The 15,412-nt window shown below is 50.6% G+C and overlaps 2 protein-coding genes across 2 annotated transcripts in view; one reads left to right on the top strand and one right to left on the bottom strand.

Annotated features, from left to right (window-relative positions):
* ITGA11 (integrin subunit alpha 11) overlaps positions 1–3,653 on the top strand; it is a 43,901-nt gene extending 40,248 nt beyond the window's left edge. The window contains exons 24-28 of the mRNA XM_040077749.2: positions 414–500; positions 1,408–1,518; positions 1,871–1,966; positions 2,249–2,362; positions 2,591–3,653. Coding sequence (XP_039933683.1) covers positions 414–500; positions 1,408–1,518; positions 1,871–1,966; positions 2,249–2,362; positions 2,591–2,662 — 480 coding nt within the window. The 3' untranslated portion in view covers positions 2,663–3,653. The remainder of the gene's footprint in view (positions 1–413; positions 501–1,407; positions 1,519–1,870; positions 1,967–2,248; positions 2,363–2,590) is intronic.
* A 4,985-nt stretch (positions 3,654–8,638) lies between these two features.
* Positions 8,639–15,180, bottom strand: FEM1B (fem-1 homolog B). Its single transcript, XM_040077403.2, has 2 exons — positions 14,903–15,180; positions 8,639–10,526 (listed from the first exon to the last, which is right to left on the bottom strand). Exons 1-2 carry the CDS (start codon positions 15,148–15,150, stop codon positions 8,891–8,893), a joined length of 1,884 nt encoding a protein of 627 aa, XP_039933337.1. The 5' UTR covers positions 15,151–15,180; the 3' UTR covers positions 8,639–8,890.
* Positions 15,181–15,412: the final 232 nt, after the last annotated feature.

The following is a 15,412-nucleotide window of genomic DNA, read 5'->3' as shown; positions in this document are numbered from 1 at the left end:
GGTTTAGGATCTGATTCCAGCCCAGTTTAGGATCTGATTCCAGCATGGTTTAGGATCTGATTCCAGCCCAGTTTAGGATGTGATTCCAGAACAGTTTAGGATGTGATTCCAGCATGGTTTAGGATCTCATTCCAGCCCAGTTTAGGATGTGATTCCAGCCCAGTTTGGGATGTGATTCCAGCCCAGTTTAGGATGGGATCCCAGCCCAGTTTGGGATGTGATTCCAGCCCAGTTTAGGATGGGATCCCAGCCCCTCCAGCCACACCCCACAGCGAGCCAAACTCAGCCCCAGCTCCAGCAAATCCTGGGGGGTGCTGGGGGTGGATCCCCAATTCCATCGGGATGGAAATCCCAGGGAAGTGACCACCACCATCCCCGCGTCCCTGCCGGAATTCCATTGGCTTTTCCCACAGGAAAACACCACCTGCACCGTCTGGGGGAACAGCACTGACTACCGGAGAACGCCGGCGGAGGAGGATCTGTCCCGCACCCCACACCTGGTACTCACCCCCACGGGGCTGATCCTGGCTCCGGGATATCCCAAAACTGGGAAAAACCTGGAACTGGGACGGCCCATGGACACGGGAGGGGAGGGGCACATGGACGCTGGAATTTTTAGGAGGTTTTTAAGCCCTTTGGTAGTTTTATTTCTATTTCTATTTCTATTTTTTATTTCTATTTCTATTTCTATTTTTTTAAAGTTTTTTATTTTTATTTTTAAAAAATATTTCTATTTTTTATATTTTTATTTTTATTTTTATTTTTATTTTAAAAATTTTCTTTCTATTTTTATTTTTATTTCCATTTCTATTTCTATTTCTATTTCTATTTTTTATTTTTATTTTAATATTTTTGGTTTTATTTTTATTTTTACTTTTATTTCTACTTCTATTTTATTTTTATTTTTACTTCTACTTCTATTTTCTTTTTATTTTTATTTTTACTTTTATTTCTATTTTTACTTTTAGTTCTACTTCTTTTTTATTTTTATTTTTATTTTTATTTTTATTTTTATTTTTACTTTTACTTTTACTTTTATTTCTACTTCTATTTCATTTTTATTTTTACTTTTATTTCTGTTTTTATTTCCATTTTTCCTCTCGCCCACTGCAAACAAAACCCCGCTAACAGTCGGGATTTTCCGGGAGCCGAGGGCATTCTCCAGCTGACAAAGATCGGGATCATTCTTTTCCCCAAGGGAAAACTCGGAGGGAAAGAACAGCGCAAAAAAAGCGGCAAAACCGGGAAAACTCGGGGTGAAAAACGGGGAGAAAACTTAAAGGATTCGGCCACAGGGGAGGACGGACGTGGGGTTCCCCCTCCCTCCCTCCCCGGGTGCGTGCCGGGGGCGAATCCCGGAGGATTTTCCCTCCTTTTCCAGCCGCCATCCCACGTTTCCCTTTGCAGAACCACAGCAACTCCGACGCCGTTTCCGTCGAGTGCCAGGTGACGCTGGCGCCCGGCCAGGAGCTGAACCTGCTCTTGCGCGGGAACCTGTGGATGCGATCCCTGAAAGCGGTGAGCGCCCCGCACCAAACCTGGATCCCGGGGAGAAATCCCCCAAAAAACGCGGGATTTTCCCTTCCCCGGGGGAGCCCAGGCGTGTGGGGGGCGATTTTTCTTGTTCCCAGAGTCGCTTCTCCTACTGGATCCGTTACGGATCGTTTAATTCCGTAACGAATTAATTAACGCAAATTCAATTAATTTAAAACCTCTTCGCCGTCGTTCCGCCCCCACCCCTTGCCGCCTCCCCTCCCATGGATGCAGAGAATCCCAAGGGATGTGCAGCCGTGGGGACGGGATGGTTCCCGCCAGGAATGGGGGCTCCTTTCCCTTTTTTGGGATTCTCATCCCGGCCCTCTCGGCGCAGCTCAAGTTCAAGGTGCTGAAGCTCACCACCATCGCCGCGCTCCAGCGGCGCTTCCGGAGCCCCTTCGTTTTCCGGGAAGAGGATCCCAGCCGCCAGGTGAGCCCTGGGATGAGAGGGGGGGATCCAGAATTTTGGGAATCCCTGCCCTGATCCCGCTGGGGAAATCCCTGTGGATGGTAGAAGGGCTGGAGTGACCCACGTCTGGAAAAACTCAGCGCAGCTGCGGCCGGGGCCGGGCTCCGATCCCGGAATCTCCGGATTCCGCCGGGAAAACGGAGCCAAATCCCGGGCGCAGCATTCCCAGAGGAAGGGGCGCTGGGCATTCCCGCCATCCCCCTTCTCCCCGCCTGGAATCCCGCAGTGTTCTCTCTCCTCCAGATCACCTTTGAGATCTCCAAGCCCGAGGAATGGCAGATTCCCATCTGGATCATCCTTGGGAGCACCTTCGGGGGTCTCCTGCTCCTGGCCCTGCTCGTCCTGGCGCTCTGGAAGGTGAGCAGTTTGGGGATGGATTTGGGGATGGATTTTGGGATGGATCCTCTGGATGGATCCGTGTCCAGCGCTCCACAGACTCCTCAACGCCACCGAGAACCCCCCAAAATCTCCTCCGAAACCTCCTTTTCCACATAAATTGTATCCAGGGCCAACTTCCAGATGATATTCCCATTAAAAAACTCCTGGGAATAACGGCGGGATTTTGTTTCTCTTCCCTCCCCGCAGCTCGGGTTCTTCAAGAGCGGGAGCCGCCGGCGAGCGGCGGAGCGGGAGCAGAATTCCCAAGGGACGGAGTGACCCCTCCCAGCTCCGGAGATTCCCGGGATCCCGAGGGATTTGGGGGCTGAGCTCGGCTTTGCAGCAGGATGAGGGACAGCACTAAAAAACACCCCTCAAACCAACGGGAAAAATTCCCCAAAAAAACCTACTCGGAGGAAATTCCAACTGGAATTTCATAAAATAAACCCCTCGAAACAACGGAAAATTCCCCAGAAGTCTCCTAAGAGGAGCTTCCAACTGGAATTCCGTAAAAAAACCCCACAAACTAATGGAAAATTCCCCCAAAAAATCTCCTCAGAGGTGCTTCTAACTGGGATTCCATTAAAAAAAAAACCTCAAACCAATGGAAAATTCCCAAAAAATCTCCTAAGAGGAGCTTCCTACTGAGATTCCACAAAAAGCACCTCAAGCCAGCCAAAAATTTCCCCCCCAAAATATCTACTCAGAGGTGCTTCTAACTGGAATTCCATAAAAATCCCCACGAATTAATGGAAAATTCCCCAGAAAATCTCCACTCGGAGGTGCTTCCAACTGGGATTCCATAAAAAAAACCACCTCCAACCAACCAAAAATTCCTAAAAAAAACCCCCCTTCTCCTCGGAGGTGCTTCCAACCGGCAGCAGCGGAGACGAGGGGACACCGACGCGAGGGGTCCCTGATGCGGGGCTGGAAAACTCCTTAAAATAATAAAAATAATATTAATATCCACCCCCCCCCCCAAAAAAAATCCCCCATGGATTGCTCCTTCCCGTGGCGGAGCCACGGCAAATCCCGGGCTCTGCCGGCCGCGGCTCTCAAACTGCCTTCGTCGAGCGGAGTTAATTAAGCGGAGGCGTTAATTAGTCTGAATGCACTGAATGAAATTCTCGTGATTTCAAGCACCTTAAACGCCAAAATCTCCGGTGTCCGGCTGTACATAATTCTTCCCAAAGCAGGAAGGAAAGGAGGGAAAAAGAAAGGGGAAAAAAAAAAAAAAAAAATCAAAGATCCTGCCAAAAAAAATTAATAATATTTAAAAGTAATTTTAAAAAATCATTTAAAAAAATTTTTAATTAGGAAGCAGTTTGATGAGTTTCGTCCCAGCAGAGCAGTTTGGGGAGCCCACCTGTACCATACCTGTACATAGCTGGTGCCATGGAAACCATGGAATCCGAAGGGCGGGAAGGCGCCCCCGGCATAGCGGAATTATTTATGCTAATATTAATTTTATGGAGAAGAGGGGAGCGGAGGATTCCGGACGCGGGATCGGGTGCGGGAAATGCCGTTCCCGGTATTTTTTACGGATTAAAGATACTGTGTTTTAAAAACTCCTGGTGCCTGGTCTCTTTTTCCATGGATGTTAGGTGGGGTTTGCTCCCATCCAGGCTGGATCCTGGAATTTTTCCATCGTTTATTCCCATGGGATGTGAGGATTTTCCCAGGCGGTTTGAAAGGGATGCGCTCGGGTGGGATGAGCAGACGAGGGAAGCTTTGGGAGATCCAAACTTGATATAGAATGGGATAAAAAAACCCCATCCCAAATCGGATTTTCCGTCCTCCACTGGAGCGGGAATTGCGCATTTCCCAATTTGGGATGGATTGGGAGCTCAGGGGTCCGGCTGGGGCGCAGGGATACCCCGGAGAGCCCAAATCCGGGGATTCCGAACCACGGGATCCCTCCCTGCCACATTCCCGGGATCTGGATCCCGGCACAAACAGGGAACGAGCCGGAGTCCAGCAGGGAATGGGCAGGATTTTTTCAATATATAAAAATATTGAATTATATATAAATTCAATATGTTAAAAAATTATCTATATATAAATATAAAAAATTATTTATATTAGTATATAAATATATACACAATTGTATGTAAATATAAAACATATCTGATTATATAAAATAGATATATTTATATCTATAACATGTTTGTTATATATTATAGATATATAATATCTTGTATAAAATGTATATAAATATAAACATATCTGATTCGAAAAAAAACCCATATAATGATATCTAGATGTTATATGTTGCCATTATAGATATCTAATATATAGTATACAGTATATAACATATCATATACTACATGTATTGTTATATATATTTATATTGTGTTTATATTTTATATAGACTTATAAATATATTTTTATTTTTAAATATACACAGATACGTATATGTGTATATAATTTATATCCATATGTATATTATATGTATATATAAAATAGATGTGCACACATCATATATACATGTGTATATACATAAATATAAAGGCATTTTGCATATATAGTTACTTATATTTTTATATAAATATATGATACCTATTTATATAGAATATATACGTGTGTGTATATATAAAACAAACACATACAAGTTATATATATTATATATGTGTGTGTGTACATATAAAAAGTGTCTGTATATACAACTAGATAAATCCACGTGCATAAATCCATACATGTATATATTTATTAAAATATTTTCAATATAATTCCCTATAATTGTAGTTATTTTTATATATATATATAGATATGTGCACACAGATATGTATATTTTATATACACTCGTGGTTTTGTATCTGTGTATATACATATATCTACACACACACAATATGTGTATTTATTTTTTATATTTATGATTTTTAGATTTTTAATTTATATATGTCTGTACATATATAATATAGATGCATATATATTTTTAAAAATCGGTGTGTATATTATATATATATTTAAAAATCCGTGTATATATCTATGTGTGTATACATATACATAGATATTAAAATATTTTTATATTTGTATTTATATATCTATGGATAATCTGTATAAATTTTATGTCTTCTATAAACATAATGCAAAATTTATTTTTATATATATACTCACGTAGATATATTTTATATCTATAAATTAATCGATATTTTAATATATATATACACACACATTGAGATGGAGATATAGAAATGCATTTATATATATATATAAGTACATTGATATACAAACCTATTTTTATAAATCTGTAAATTGATATTGATATATTTATAGATATATAAATTTATATTTAATTTTCCACCCTCCTCGCTCACCCCCAGCACCTCCCAGTGCCCGGTGCCCTGGGAACACTCCGGGAACACAATTCCCACATTTCTGTGGAGCTCGGGACGCACCTGCCCCCCTTGTGTCCACCCAATGTGATAATTCCCAAGGAATAATTGGGAATCCCAATTCCCACATTTCTGTGGAGCTCGGGATGCACCTGCCCCCCTTGTGTGAATGTGATAATTCCCAAGGAATAATCGGGAATCCCAATTCCCACATTTCTGTGGAGCTCAGGACGCACCTGCCCCCCCTTGTGTCCACCCCAATGTGATAATTCCCAAGGAATAATCGGGAATCCCAATTCCCACATTTCTGTGGAGCTCGGGATGCACCTGCCCCCCCTTGTGTCCACCCCAATGTGATAATTCCCAAGGAATAATCGGGAACACAATTCCCACATTTCTGTGGAGCTCGGGACGCACGCGCCCCCCTTGTGTCCACCCCAATGTGATAATTCCCAAGGAATAATCGGGAACACAATTCCCACATTTCTGTGGAGCTCGGGATGCACCTGCCCCCTTTGTGTCCACCCCAATGTGATAATTCCCAAGGAATAATCGGGAATCCCGGATTTCCCACATTTCTGTGGAGCTCGGGATGCACCCGCCCCCCTTGTGTCCACCCCAATGTGATAATTCCCAAGGAATAATCGGGAATCCCGGATTCCCGGGACCCTGGGGACAGCGGGATCGGGATTCCAAGGCCCGGCTCAGCTCCGGGTTTATTCCTGCCTCTCCCAGTGCTGATCCCGCTCCATCAACATCCCAGGCTCTTCCCGGGACCTCACCCCGTGCTTTTCCAGGGAAAACAGCACCTGGAGGCTCCGAGGAATTCTACCAGGAGCTTTCAATAGCAGAGAGCAAGGACAACCTCAGGGCTTTCAATGACTGGAAGGAAAATTCCAGAATCGGGGAGAAGACCCCAGATTCCAAAGGCTTTTTCCACAGGTATTCCCCGTCCTTTGCCAAGAGCTTTCGGTGACACGGGGACGGTGGCAGGACAGCATCCTGTGACACCAGGCGGCAGGAATTCTTTGGGAAGCAGGGTAACAACCGGGAATACGCCGGAGGCAGGAGCAGCAAAGAGAGCTTCCTGCTCTTGGAAGCGCTTTGGAATCAGCTCCCAGGAATCTTTATTGCCGCTTTGGAATCCTCTCCTCGGGAAAATGACACCTTCCACCATCCCAGCCTGCTCCAACCCGGCCTCAGGACAATTCCAGGGACGTGGAACCCACAGCTCCTCTGGAGAACCTGATCCTAAAGCTGATCCCAAAGCTTTTCCCTGGAAAAGCTCAGCAGTGGAATCGACCGCCAGGAATTTCCTTTGGAATCCTCTCCTTGGGAATATGACACCTTCCACCATCCCAGCCTGCTCCAACCCAGCCTCAGGACAATTCCAGGACCTGATCCTAAAGCTTTTCCCTCCAAGGACACAACACCCAGCGCTCAGCCCTGGAATCGACCGCCAGGAATTTCCTTTGGAATCCTTGGGAAAATGACACCTTCCACCACCCCAGCCTGCTCCAACCGGGCCTCAGGACAATTCCAGGGACGTGGAACCCACAGCTCCTCTGGAGAACCTAAACCCCACCCTCACGCTTTCCCCTCCGAGGACACAAAACCCCGGACAAACCCCAGGAACCCCGAGGTCAATTCCACATTCAACGTTTATTTCCTTGCCGTACAAATAGAAACGCGTGCCCCCGAACCTCGCCCGGAAAGTTCTACCTGGATCGTTCTTCCTTTTTTTTTCTCTTTTTTTTTTTTTTTCTTTTTAGAGAATAAAAACCAACGGAACAACGAAACCCCACGGGACATTCGTTCGTCCTGACGGTTAAAAAGCTGCGTGGGGAAGGAACAGAGGGTCCCAGGAGCCTTGTCCCGACATTTTCCCAGTCGGAGCATCCGCCGCTCCTCCCGAAGAAGCTCTCAAGCGACAGCAACGTCCCCCCGTACAATCACTCGCCCTTCAGCAGAGAGGTCGATGAGAGAAAAAATTTAATTTTTTTTTTTTTCTGTAAAAATCAGTTTTTAAGAAGAGGAGGTTTTTTGTTTTTTTTTTTTTAACTGGAAGGAGTAAAAACCGCAGGGGGGGGGGTGGGTTGGGGGGAAAAAAAAAAGAAAAAAGAAAAAAGAAAAATATCCTCGAGTCCGATTCGGGGAGGCACAGGCTCCAACGCTTCTCGGAAAAGCAGGATTCAAGGAAGACTCTCTTTGGCGGCTCCGTTAGGAAGGATACAGCATCTGGAATCCAAGAGTGCAGCCGGACAGACTTTTGAGTCCAAAAAAAAACCACAAAAAAACCCCCCAAAAAACCAAAAAAAAGGTGCGTGTCGAGCGTCCAAAGGAGAGAGAAAAACCAACCCCGAGTTAAAAAGCAGTTTGAAATGTTGGGGACACACACGCGAGCACAAACTCCCTACCCAGTTTCCAGGGATCCATGCATGATGTTTGGATGGGAGCGACGGGACCATGGAGAAAGAAACGATGATTCCGGTTATTTTTATTAATGTTTTGTTTTGTCCATAGGTTATTCGATACCGGAGCAGCGCCAGCGAGGAGCTCGAGGAAACGAACCAATTCCCACCTGCGTTTCCTGACAGAGCGTCCCTCACGCCCTGCCGCTAACTGCTGCTCAAAAAAGGGGAATTCCCGAATCAAAACGTGACTTTTTAAAACGTTAAAAGGCGTAAAATCACGGTGAGGTACGAGAGCGCTGAGCCGGGGGCGGGCACTCCGCTCCTAACCCGACCGCCACGGAATTCCCCCCGGTTTTTTTCCCTCTCCCCCGCCTCGCCGCGAGGAGTTCGAGATCCGATTTTGCCCATCGGACCCCGAAACGCCCAGCAGGAGTTTTACCCGGAGGGGTTTCTTTCCGTGCTGCTCGGAAAAACCGAGAGCCAACGGAGGGATTCTTTTGATCGAGAAAAGGGGGGGGAAAAAAAAGGGCCAAAACCCCCAAACCTCGGATTCGACTACGGGACAAGGAGGCGGCTTCTCCCGCTTTTCCCCGCCCTCCAGCGTCTCCGCCCGAGAACCCAGAGGAACCCGAAACCCAAAGGAACGGAGAAAAACAAACTTGATGGACACGGGTGTATTCTGCTGCCTGGTGTCGTCCTCCCGGGATAGCACCACCACGAAAAAAAGAAAGAACACAAAAAACCGTCGCGGGCGCGGCCTAGTGGAACTGGACAAACTCCTCCAGAGTTCTGGGGATCTGGTTTCGGTAGCCGATGTTGTAGATCCGCACGGCGCGGGCAGCCAGGCACTTGAGACTCAGCTTCATTTGAGTTTTGAGGAGGATTTCCGACACCCCGGTGGTGCTTTTATCCAGAGGGGTCTTCTTCTGCTTGTTGGTCATGTCCGTGTGGGCGCCGGCCTCCACCAGGCTGATGATGATGGAGTGCAGCGTCAGGAAGTCGCTGATGGGCCGGTGGTACTGCACGATGATGTGCAGCGGGCTGTTGCCCTCGTTGTCCACGGCGTTGACGTCGGCGCCGCAGTCCAGCAGCAGCTTGGCCACCAGGGCGTTGGGGAAGCTGCAGACGTCGTTGGTGTGGAAGTCGTCGACGGGCGTGCCCGAGTTGACGGCGTGGTGCAGCAGGCTGGAGCCGTCGCGCGTGCGCGGGTCCAGGTGGATCAGGTTGTAGATCTGCTTGTTGATGCGGGACTGCTCCTCCTCGCCGCACTGCGTCTTGGTGGAGATGCACACCAGGTAGAGGAAGGTGAAGATGTTGCACTCGTAGTTGTCCACGGCCGTGTGGACGTCGGCGTCCAGCATGGTCTTGATGCGCGCCATGCCCTGCTCGATCTCCAGCACGCTGCAGCGCAGGACGCTCTCGATGTCCTTGGCTTTCACGGGCTCGTTCAGGTGGATCATCTGGGAGAAGACCTGGGCGAACCTCAGCAGGTCCTTGTGGGTGTTCCTGTTGCCTTTCTGCCGCAGGTGCAGGGCGTGGAGCCAGAGCTTGATGCACTGCTCGAACTCCATGTTGTCGGCGTAGACCGCGCCCCGGTAAATGATGGGGTGGGAGACGTCGATGTTGTCCGAGCCCAGGATCCTCTCCCGCACGATCAGGCCTTCCATGTGCAGGGCGTCCCTGTCCTGCCTGATGGCCTCCAGCTCCTGAGGCGTCCTGCACTCCGACCTGTTCCCGTACGCCTCGATGCGGGGGAGCACCTCCTTCTCGATGACGTTCTGGCTGTCGCGGTACCTCTCCAGCATGGCCAAGTACAGATAGTGGTACGTCTTCAAGATGTCGTAGTTCTCCCTGTCGTTGGCAAACGAGGCCCCCAGCAGCTCCAGAGCCTCGATCCTGCTCCTCCTGTCGCAGTCGGCGTGCGCCAGCAGCAGCTCCACCACGTCGGCCTTGCAGCTCTCGGCGGCCACCTTCAGCGGCGTCATGCCGTGCCCGTTGACCATCATGGCCGCCTTCCACTTGACCAGCTCCCTGACGATCTCCAGGTGGCCGGCCTCGGCGGCGAAGTGCAGGGCGGTGGCCCCGCAGTGCGCCTTGGCGTTGGGGTCGGCGCGCTGCTCCAGCAGGTAGCGCACCACGTCCGTGTGGCCCTTGTAGGCCGCGATCATCAGGCAGGTGTTGTCGTACTTGTTGGCGATGCTGATGTTGGCGTTGTTCTCCACCAGGTACTTGACGATGTCCAGCCGCCCGTCGAAGCAGGCCGCCCGCAGCGGCGTCGAGTTGGTCACCGTGGTGTGGTTGACGTTGGCGCCGTGGCTCACCAGGAGCTTGACCACCTCGAAGTGGCCGGCCCCGGCCGCGCACCACAGCGCCGTGGCGCCGTCGATGACGAAGCTGGGGGGTGGGGAGGGAAACGGGAGGACAAGGGACAGTTTTAAGGGTTGGGGCTCTTCCCAGAAGCGTCCCCGCGCCCGCCCCCGTCCCCGCCTCTCAAGGGGATCGCCGCGGCCCAGGAATGAGGCTGGAAGGGAGCGGGTTGGAAGTCGGAGCTTCGGAGGGGCCAAAGGGCTTTGGCCACCTGGAAGATCCAACTCCAGCCCCCGGTTTGGAGAGGTCTGGGAAGAGGAGCTCTAAAATTCTCCCTTCGGTGCCGCCAAGCGACACGTTAAAGACCAAGAAAAAGCTTAAAATGGGTATTTTGACTCAAAAAAAAAAAAAAACCTGATTCAGACATCAGCAACAACCCTGGAGGCAAAACCGGCTTCAAAATCACTCATTTTCTCGCTTCCCCTGTCCCCTCTCCCTGAGCTGCTTCCCTGCTCAAGATCCCGGGCCCTGAACCAGCCCGGCAACCTCGGGAAGAAAACAAAAACCTGAAAAAGCGGAAGTTCTGAGCCGGGCCGTTCCACAGACCTGCGTCACACGGCGGCCCCGCAGATAACGGGGAAATGAGGGGACAGAGCCCGTTTTTCACGCCGTTTCCATTCCCTGAGCCCAGCCCACAAAAGAAAAGGATTTGTCTTTCCCGTCCCCCGGTTTTTGAGGGATCTAAATGAAGAAACAGGCACGTCCCAAACACAAGGGGGGGGGGGGCAAAGATTTCCAAGCAACCACGTTCCCCAAAGTTAAAATATCCTAAGATCAGCCCAAATTCCACTTTCACAGCCATTTTTAATCGTCTGGTGAAGCACTCGTAGCTCCACAGCAACTGTTGGCAAATCCAACCTCTTTAAGATCCCGGAGAGAATTCCCAGCGAGAAATTCCCGGTTTTTTATAAATAATCCCACAAAAATATTTCTGTATCTAAGCAGGAAGAGGGGATTTTTTTATGAACAAGAGGTGATTTGGGGTTTTTTTTTTTTGGTGTTCTGAGGTTCCAGGTGGAAAGCCCGAAGGAGAGGAGCCAGTTTATCCGAGGAACAGCAATCCCTAGGGAATCACACGGGCTCCGCTCCTCTCCCTGCATCCATTGTGCCTCCCACAACTCCTCCTTCAATCCGTGCCAGGCACAGCCTCTGGAAAACACACACCCCCAGCCCGGCCAGGCAGAAATCCAGCGTGTGAGCCGTGAGGCAGGAGGCCCTTCCTCCAGGAATTCTCATCCCGGGAATTCTCAACCTGCTTCTGATGGAGGGGGGGAAAAAAAACCCCACAAAAAAAGCCAAAAACCCCAAAAAACAAACCAAAAAACCCCCCACAAAACAAAACAAACAAACAAAAAAAACCCCAAACCAAAACAACAACAAACACCAAAAAACAAAAAAAAAACAAACAACAAAAAACACAAACAAACAAAAAAACCCCAAAACAAACAAACAGAAAACCACAACAAAACCCCACAAAAATAAACTCAAAAAAACAAAACACACAAAACACACGCACACAAAAAAAACAACAAAAAAAAAACCCAAAACAAAACAAAACAACCAAAAAACCAAACCAAAACAACAACCAAAAAACCAAACCAAAACAACAACAAAAAACCAGCTGGAAGGGAAAAGGAAGGAATAAAAAATAAAAATCAAACCACGCAGGGAAGCGATTCTGCGTTTGAAAATTAAAACTGAAGGGGCTGAGAAACCCTTCCCGACGTCACCGTCACCTGCAGCGGCAAAAATGTCCCAGCAAAGCCACTCTGGGCTGAGATTATCCTGTCCACAGCTCCACACGGGGAATTCCTGACTGGAAAAGGCATTTATGGCTCGTCAGGTGGGATCCCCGACCACACCGGCTTTATTCATCAGAAAATCACCGGGTCTGGGCGTCTCCAACACCCGCGGGATGTTCAGCAGGGGGTGTCAGGAACTGGTTTTAAAACCAGCAGGAAGGAGGGCGCTGGGCACTGCCAGCCTCCCCTCTGTGCCGGGGGAAATCCGGGAACGGATCCTCCTGGGGAAAATCCGGGAACAGATCCTCCTGGGGAAAATCCAGGAACAGATCCTCCTGGGGAAAATCAGGGAACAGATCCTCCTGGGGAAAATCCAGGAACAGATCCTCCCGGGGAAAATCCGGGAACGGATCCTCCTGGGGAAAATCCAGGGACAGAACCTCCTGGGGAAAATCAGGGAACAGATCCTCCTGGGGAAAATCCAGGAACAGATCCTCCCGGGGAAAATCCGGGAACGGATCCTCCTGGGGAAAATCCAGGAACAGATCCTCCCGGGGAAAATCCGGGAACGGATCCTCCTGGGGAAAATCCAGGGACAGAACCTCCTGGGGAAAATCCGGGAACAGATCCTCCTGGGGAAAATCCAGGAACGGATCCTCCTGGGGAAAATCCAGGAACAGATCCTCCTGGGGAAAATCCAGGAACAGATCCTCCTGGGGAAAATCCGGGGACAGATCCTCCTGGGGAAAATCCAGGAACAGATCCTCCTGGGAGTCTGCTGAGGCCCACGGAGGGCAGGGAAGAGATCACGGATGAGACTTGGAAGGGACCCACAAGGGTGAAAAATCACAGAAAAATCTGGGTTGGAAGGGTCCCACAAGGGTAAAAAAAATCACAGAAAAATCTGGGAGGGAAGGGACTCACAAGGGCCAAAAAATCCCAGAAAAATCTGGGAGGGAAGGGACTCACAAGGGCCAAAAAAATCACAGAAATATCTGGGAGGGAAGGGACTCATAGGGGTAAAAAATCACAGAACAACCTGGGATGGAAGCAACTCACAAGGGCCAAAAAATCCCAGAATAATCTGGGATGGAAGGGACTCACAAGGGCCAAAAATCCCAAAATAATCTGGGATGGGACCCACAGGGGCAAAAAATCACAGAAAAATCCGGGATGGAAGGGACCCACAGGGGCAAAAAATCACAGAAAAATCAGGGATGGAAGGGACCCACGGGGCAAAAAATCACAGAAAAATCTGGGATGGGAGGGACTCACAAGGGCCAAAAAAAATCACAGAATGCTGAGCTGGACAGGGCCAGACAGGGCCACCAGGACATGGAATAAGCTGGGGTGGGAGGGACACACAGGCACCACCAAGCCACAGCATAATCAGCGCTGGGAAGGGCTCCCAAGGGCCACCAGGTGACACAACAGTGTGAGCTGCAGGAGCCAGGATCACAGAACAGCCTGGGCTGGAAGGGCCCACAAGGACACCGAGTGACAGAACACTGAGCTGGGAGGGCCCACAAGGCCCAAAAAGTCATGGAATGTTCTGAGCCGGGACCACAGGGACCAACGAGTCACAGAATACTGAGCTGGAAAGAATCCACAAGGGACCATCAAGTCAGGGAATAGCCTGAGCTGGAAGAGATCCACAAGGTTCACCAAGACACAGAATAGACTGAGGTGAAGAGGCCCACAAGGCCCAACAAGTCACGGAACCCTGAGCTGGAAGGGGCCCACAAGGGACCATCAGGTCATGGAACAGTCTGAGTTGGAAAGAACCCACCAGGAGCACCAGGTGATGGGATAATCTGAGCTGGGACCACAAAGGAGCACCAGCTCACAGAAGAGCCCAAGCTGAAAGAGGCCCAGAAGCACCAAAAAAGTCACAGAACCCTGAGCTGGAAGGACCCCACAAGCACCACCAAGTCACAGAACCCTGAGCTGGAAGGACTCCACAAGGAGCACCAGGTCACGGAATACTCTGAGCTGAAAACAACCCACCAGCATCACCAAATCACAGAACACAGAGCTGCAAGGGTCTCACAAGCATCACCAGGTCGTGGAATAGAATGAACTGGAAAGAACCCACCAGGACCACCATGTCACAGAACACAGAGGTGGAAGAGCCCTACAAGGACCACCAGGTCATGGAACAGTCTGAGCTGGGACCACAAGCACCACCAGGTCACAGAACCCTGAGCTAGAAGGACTCCTCGAGGAGCACCAAGTCACAGAACAGTCTGAGCTGAAAAGAACTCACAAGCACCACCAGGTCACGGAATAGAACGAACTGGAAAGAACCCACCAGGACCATCATGTCACAGAACACAGAGCTGCAAGGGCTCCACAAAGACCACTAGGTCACGGAATAGAATGAACTAGAAAGAACCACAAAGACCATCATGTCACAGAACACAGAGCTGCAAGGGCCCCAGAAGCACCACCAGGTCATGGAACAGTCTGAACTGGAAAGAGCCCATAAGGACCATCACGTCACAGATCACAGAGCTGCAAACCCCACCGGGTCACGGAACACTCTCCGCTGGAGAACGCTCCCGAACGAACCCCGGCGATCCCCGGAGCAGCGCTCCCTGCCCGAGGCCCACGGGGCCCCGCCAGCCCCGCTCTCCCCAGGCCAGGCCGTGCCTCACGTACCCGTCGAAGCGGACGGTGCCGGTCTGCTGCGTGTGGACGCGGTAATGCTCCAGCAGCAGCCGCACCACCTTGGCGTGCCCGTTGCGGGCGGCGATGATGAGCGGCGTGGAGCGCTGCCCGCCGTGCTGGCTCACGTAGCCCAGCAGGTACTTGATGTCGCTCTCGGAGCGATTCAGCAGCAGCGCGGCCAAGGTGAGCACCCGGCCCTCGCTGGCCGCCTTGTACACGTACCCCGCCAGCCCCTCCATGGCCGCCTCCGCCTCCGCGCGGCCCCGCCGCCCGCAACGGCCCCGCTCGGGCCGGCCCGGCTCTGCCCCGGCCCGCTCCGTCCTGCCGCGGCGCCCCGCGGGGCGAACATGCGGCCGCCCCGGGGCTCGCCGCCCCCCGCTCCGCGCCGGACCCAGCCCCGGCCTCGGCCCCGGCCCCGGCGGCAGCGCAGCCGCGGCCCGGCAGCCAAGGCGCGGCCCCCCCCGCCCGGAGCGCGGGCCCGGCCGGCACCGCCGCGCTCCG

The sequence above is a fragment of the Hirundo rustica genome, chromosome 13, assembly GCF_015227805.2.
Source record: "Hirundo rustica isolate bHirRus1 chromosome 13, bHirRus1.pri.v3, whole genome shotgun sequence".
NCBI classification, from domain to species: domain Eukaryota; kingdom Metazoa; phylum Chordata; class Aves; order Passeriformes; family Hirundinidae; genus Hirundo; species Hirundo rustica.
This window is presented reverse-complemented; position numbering and strand designations above follow the sequence as displayed.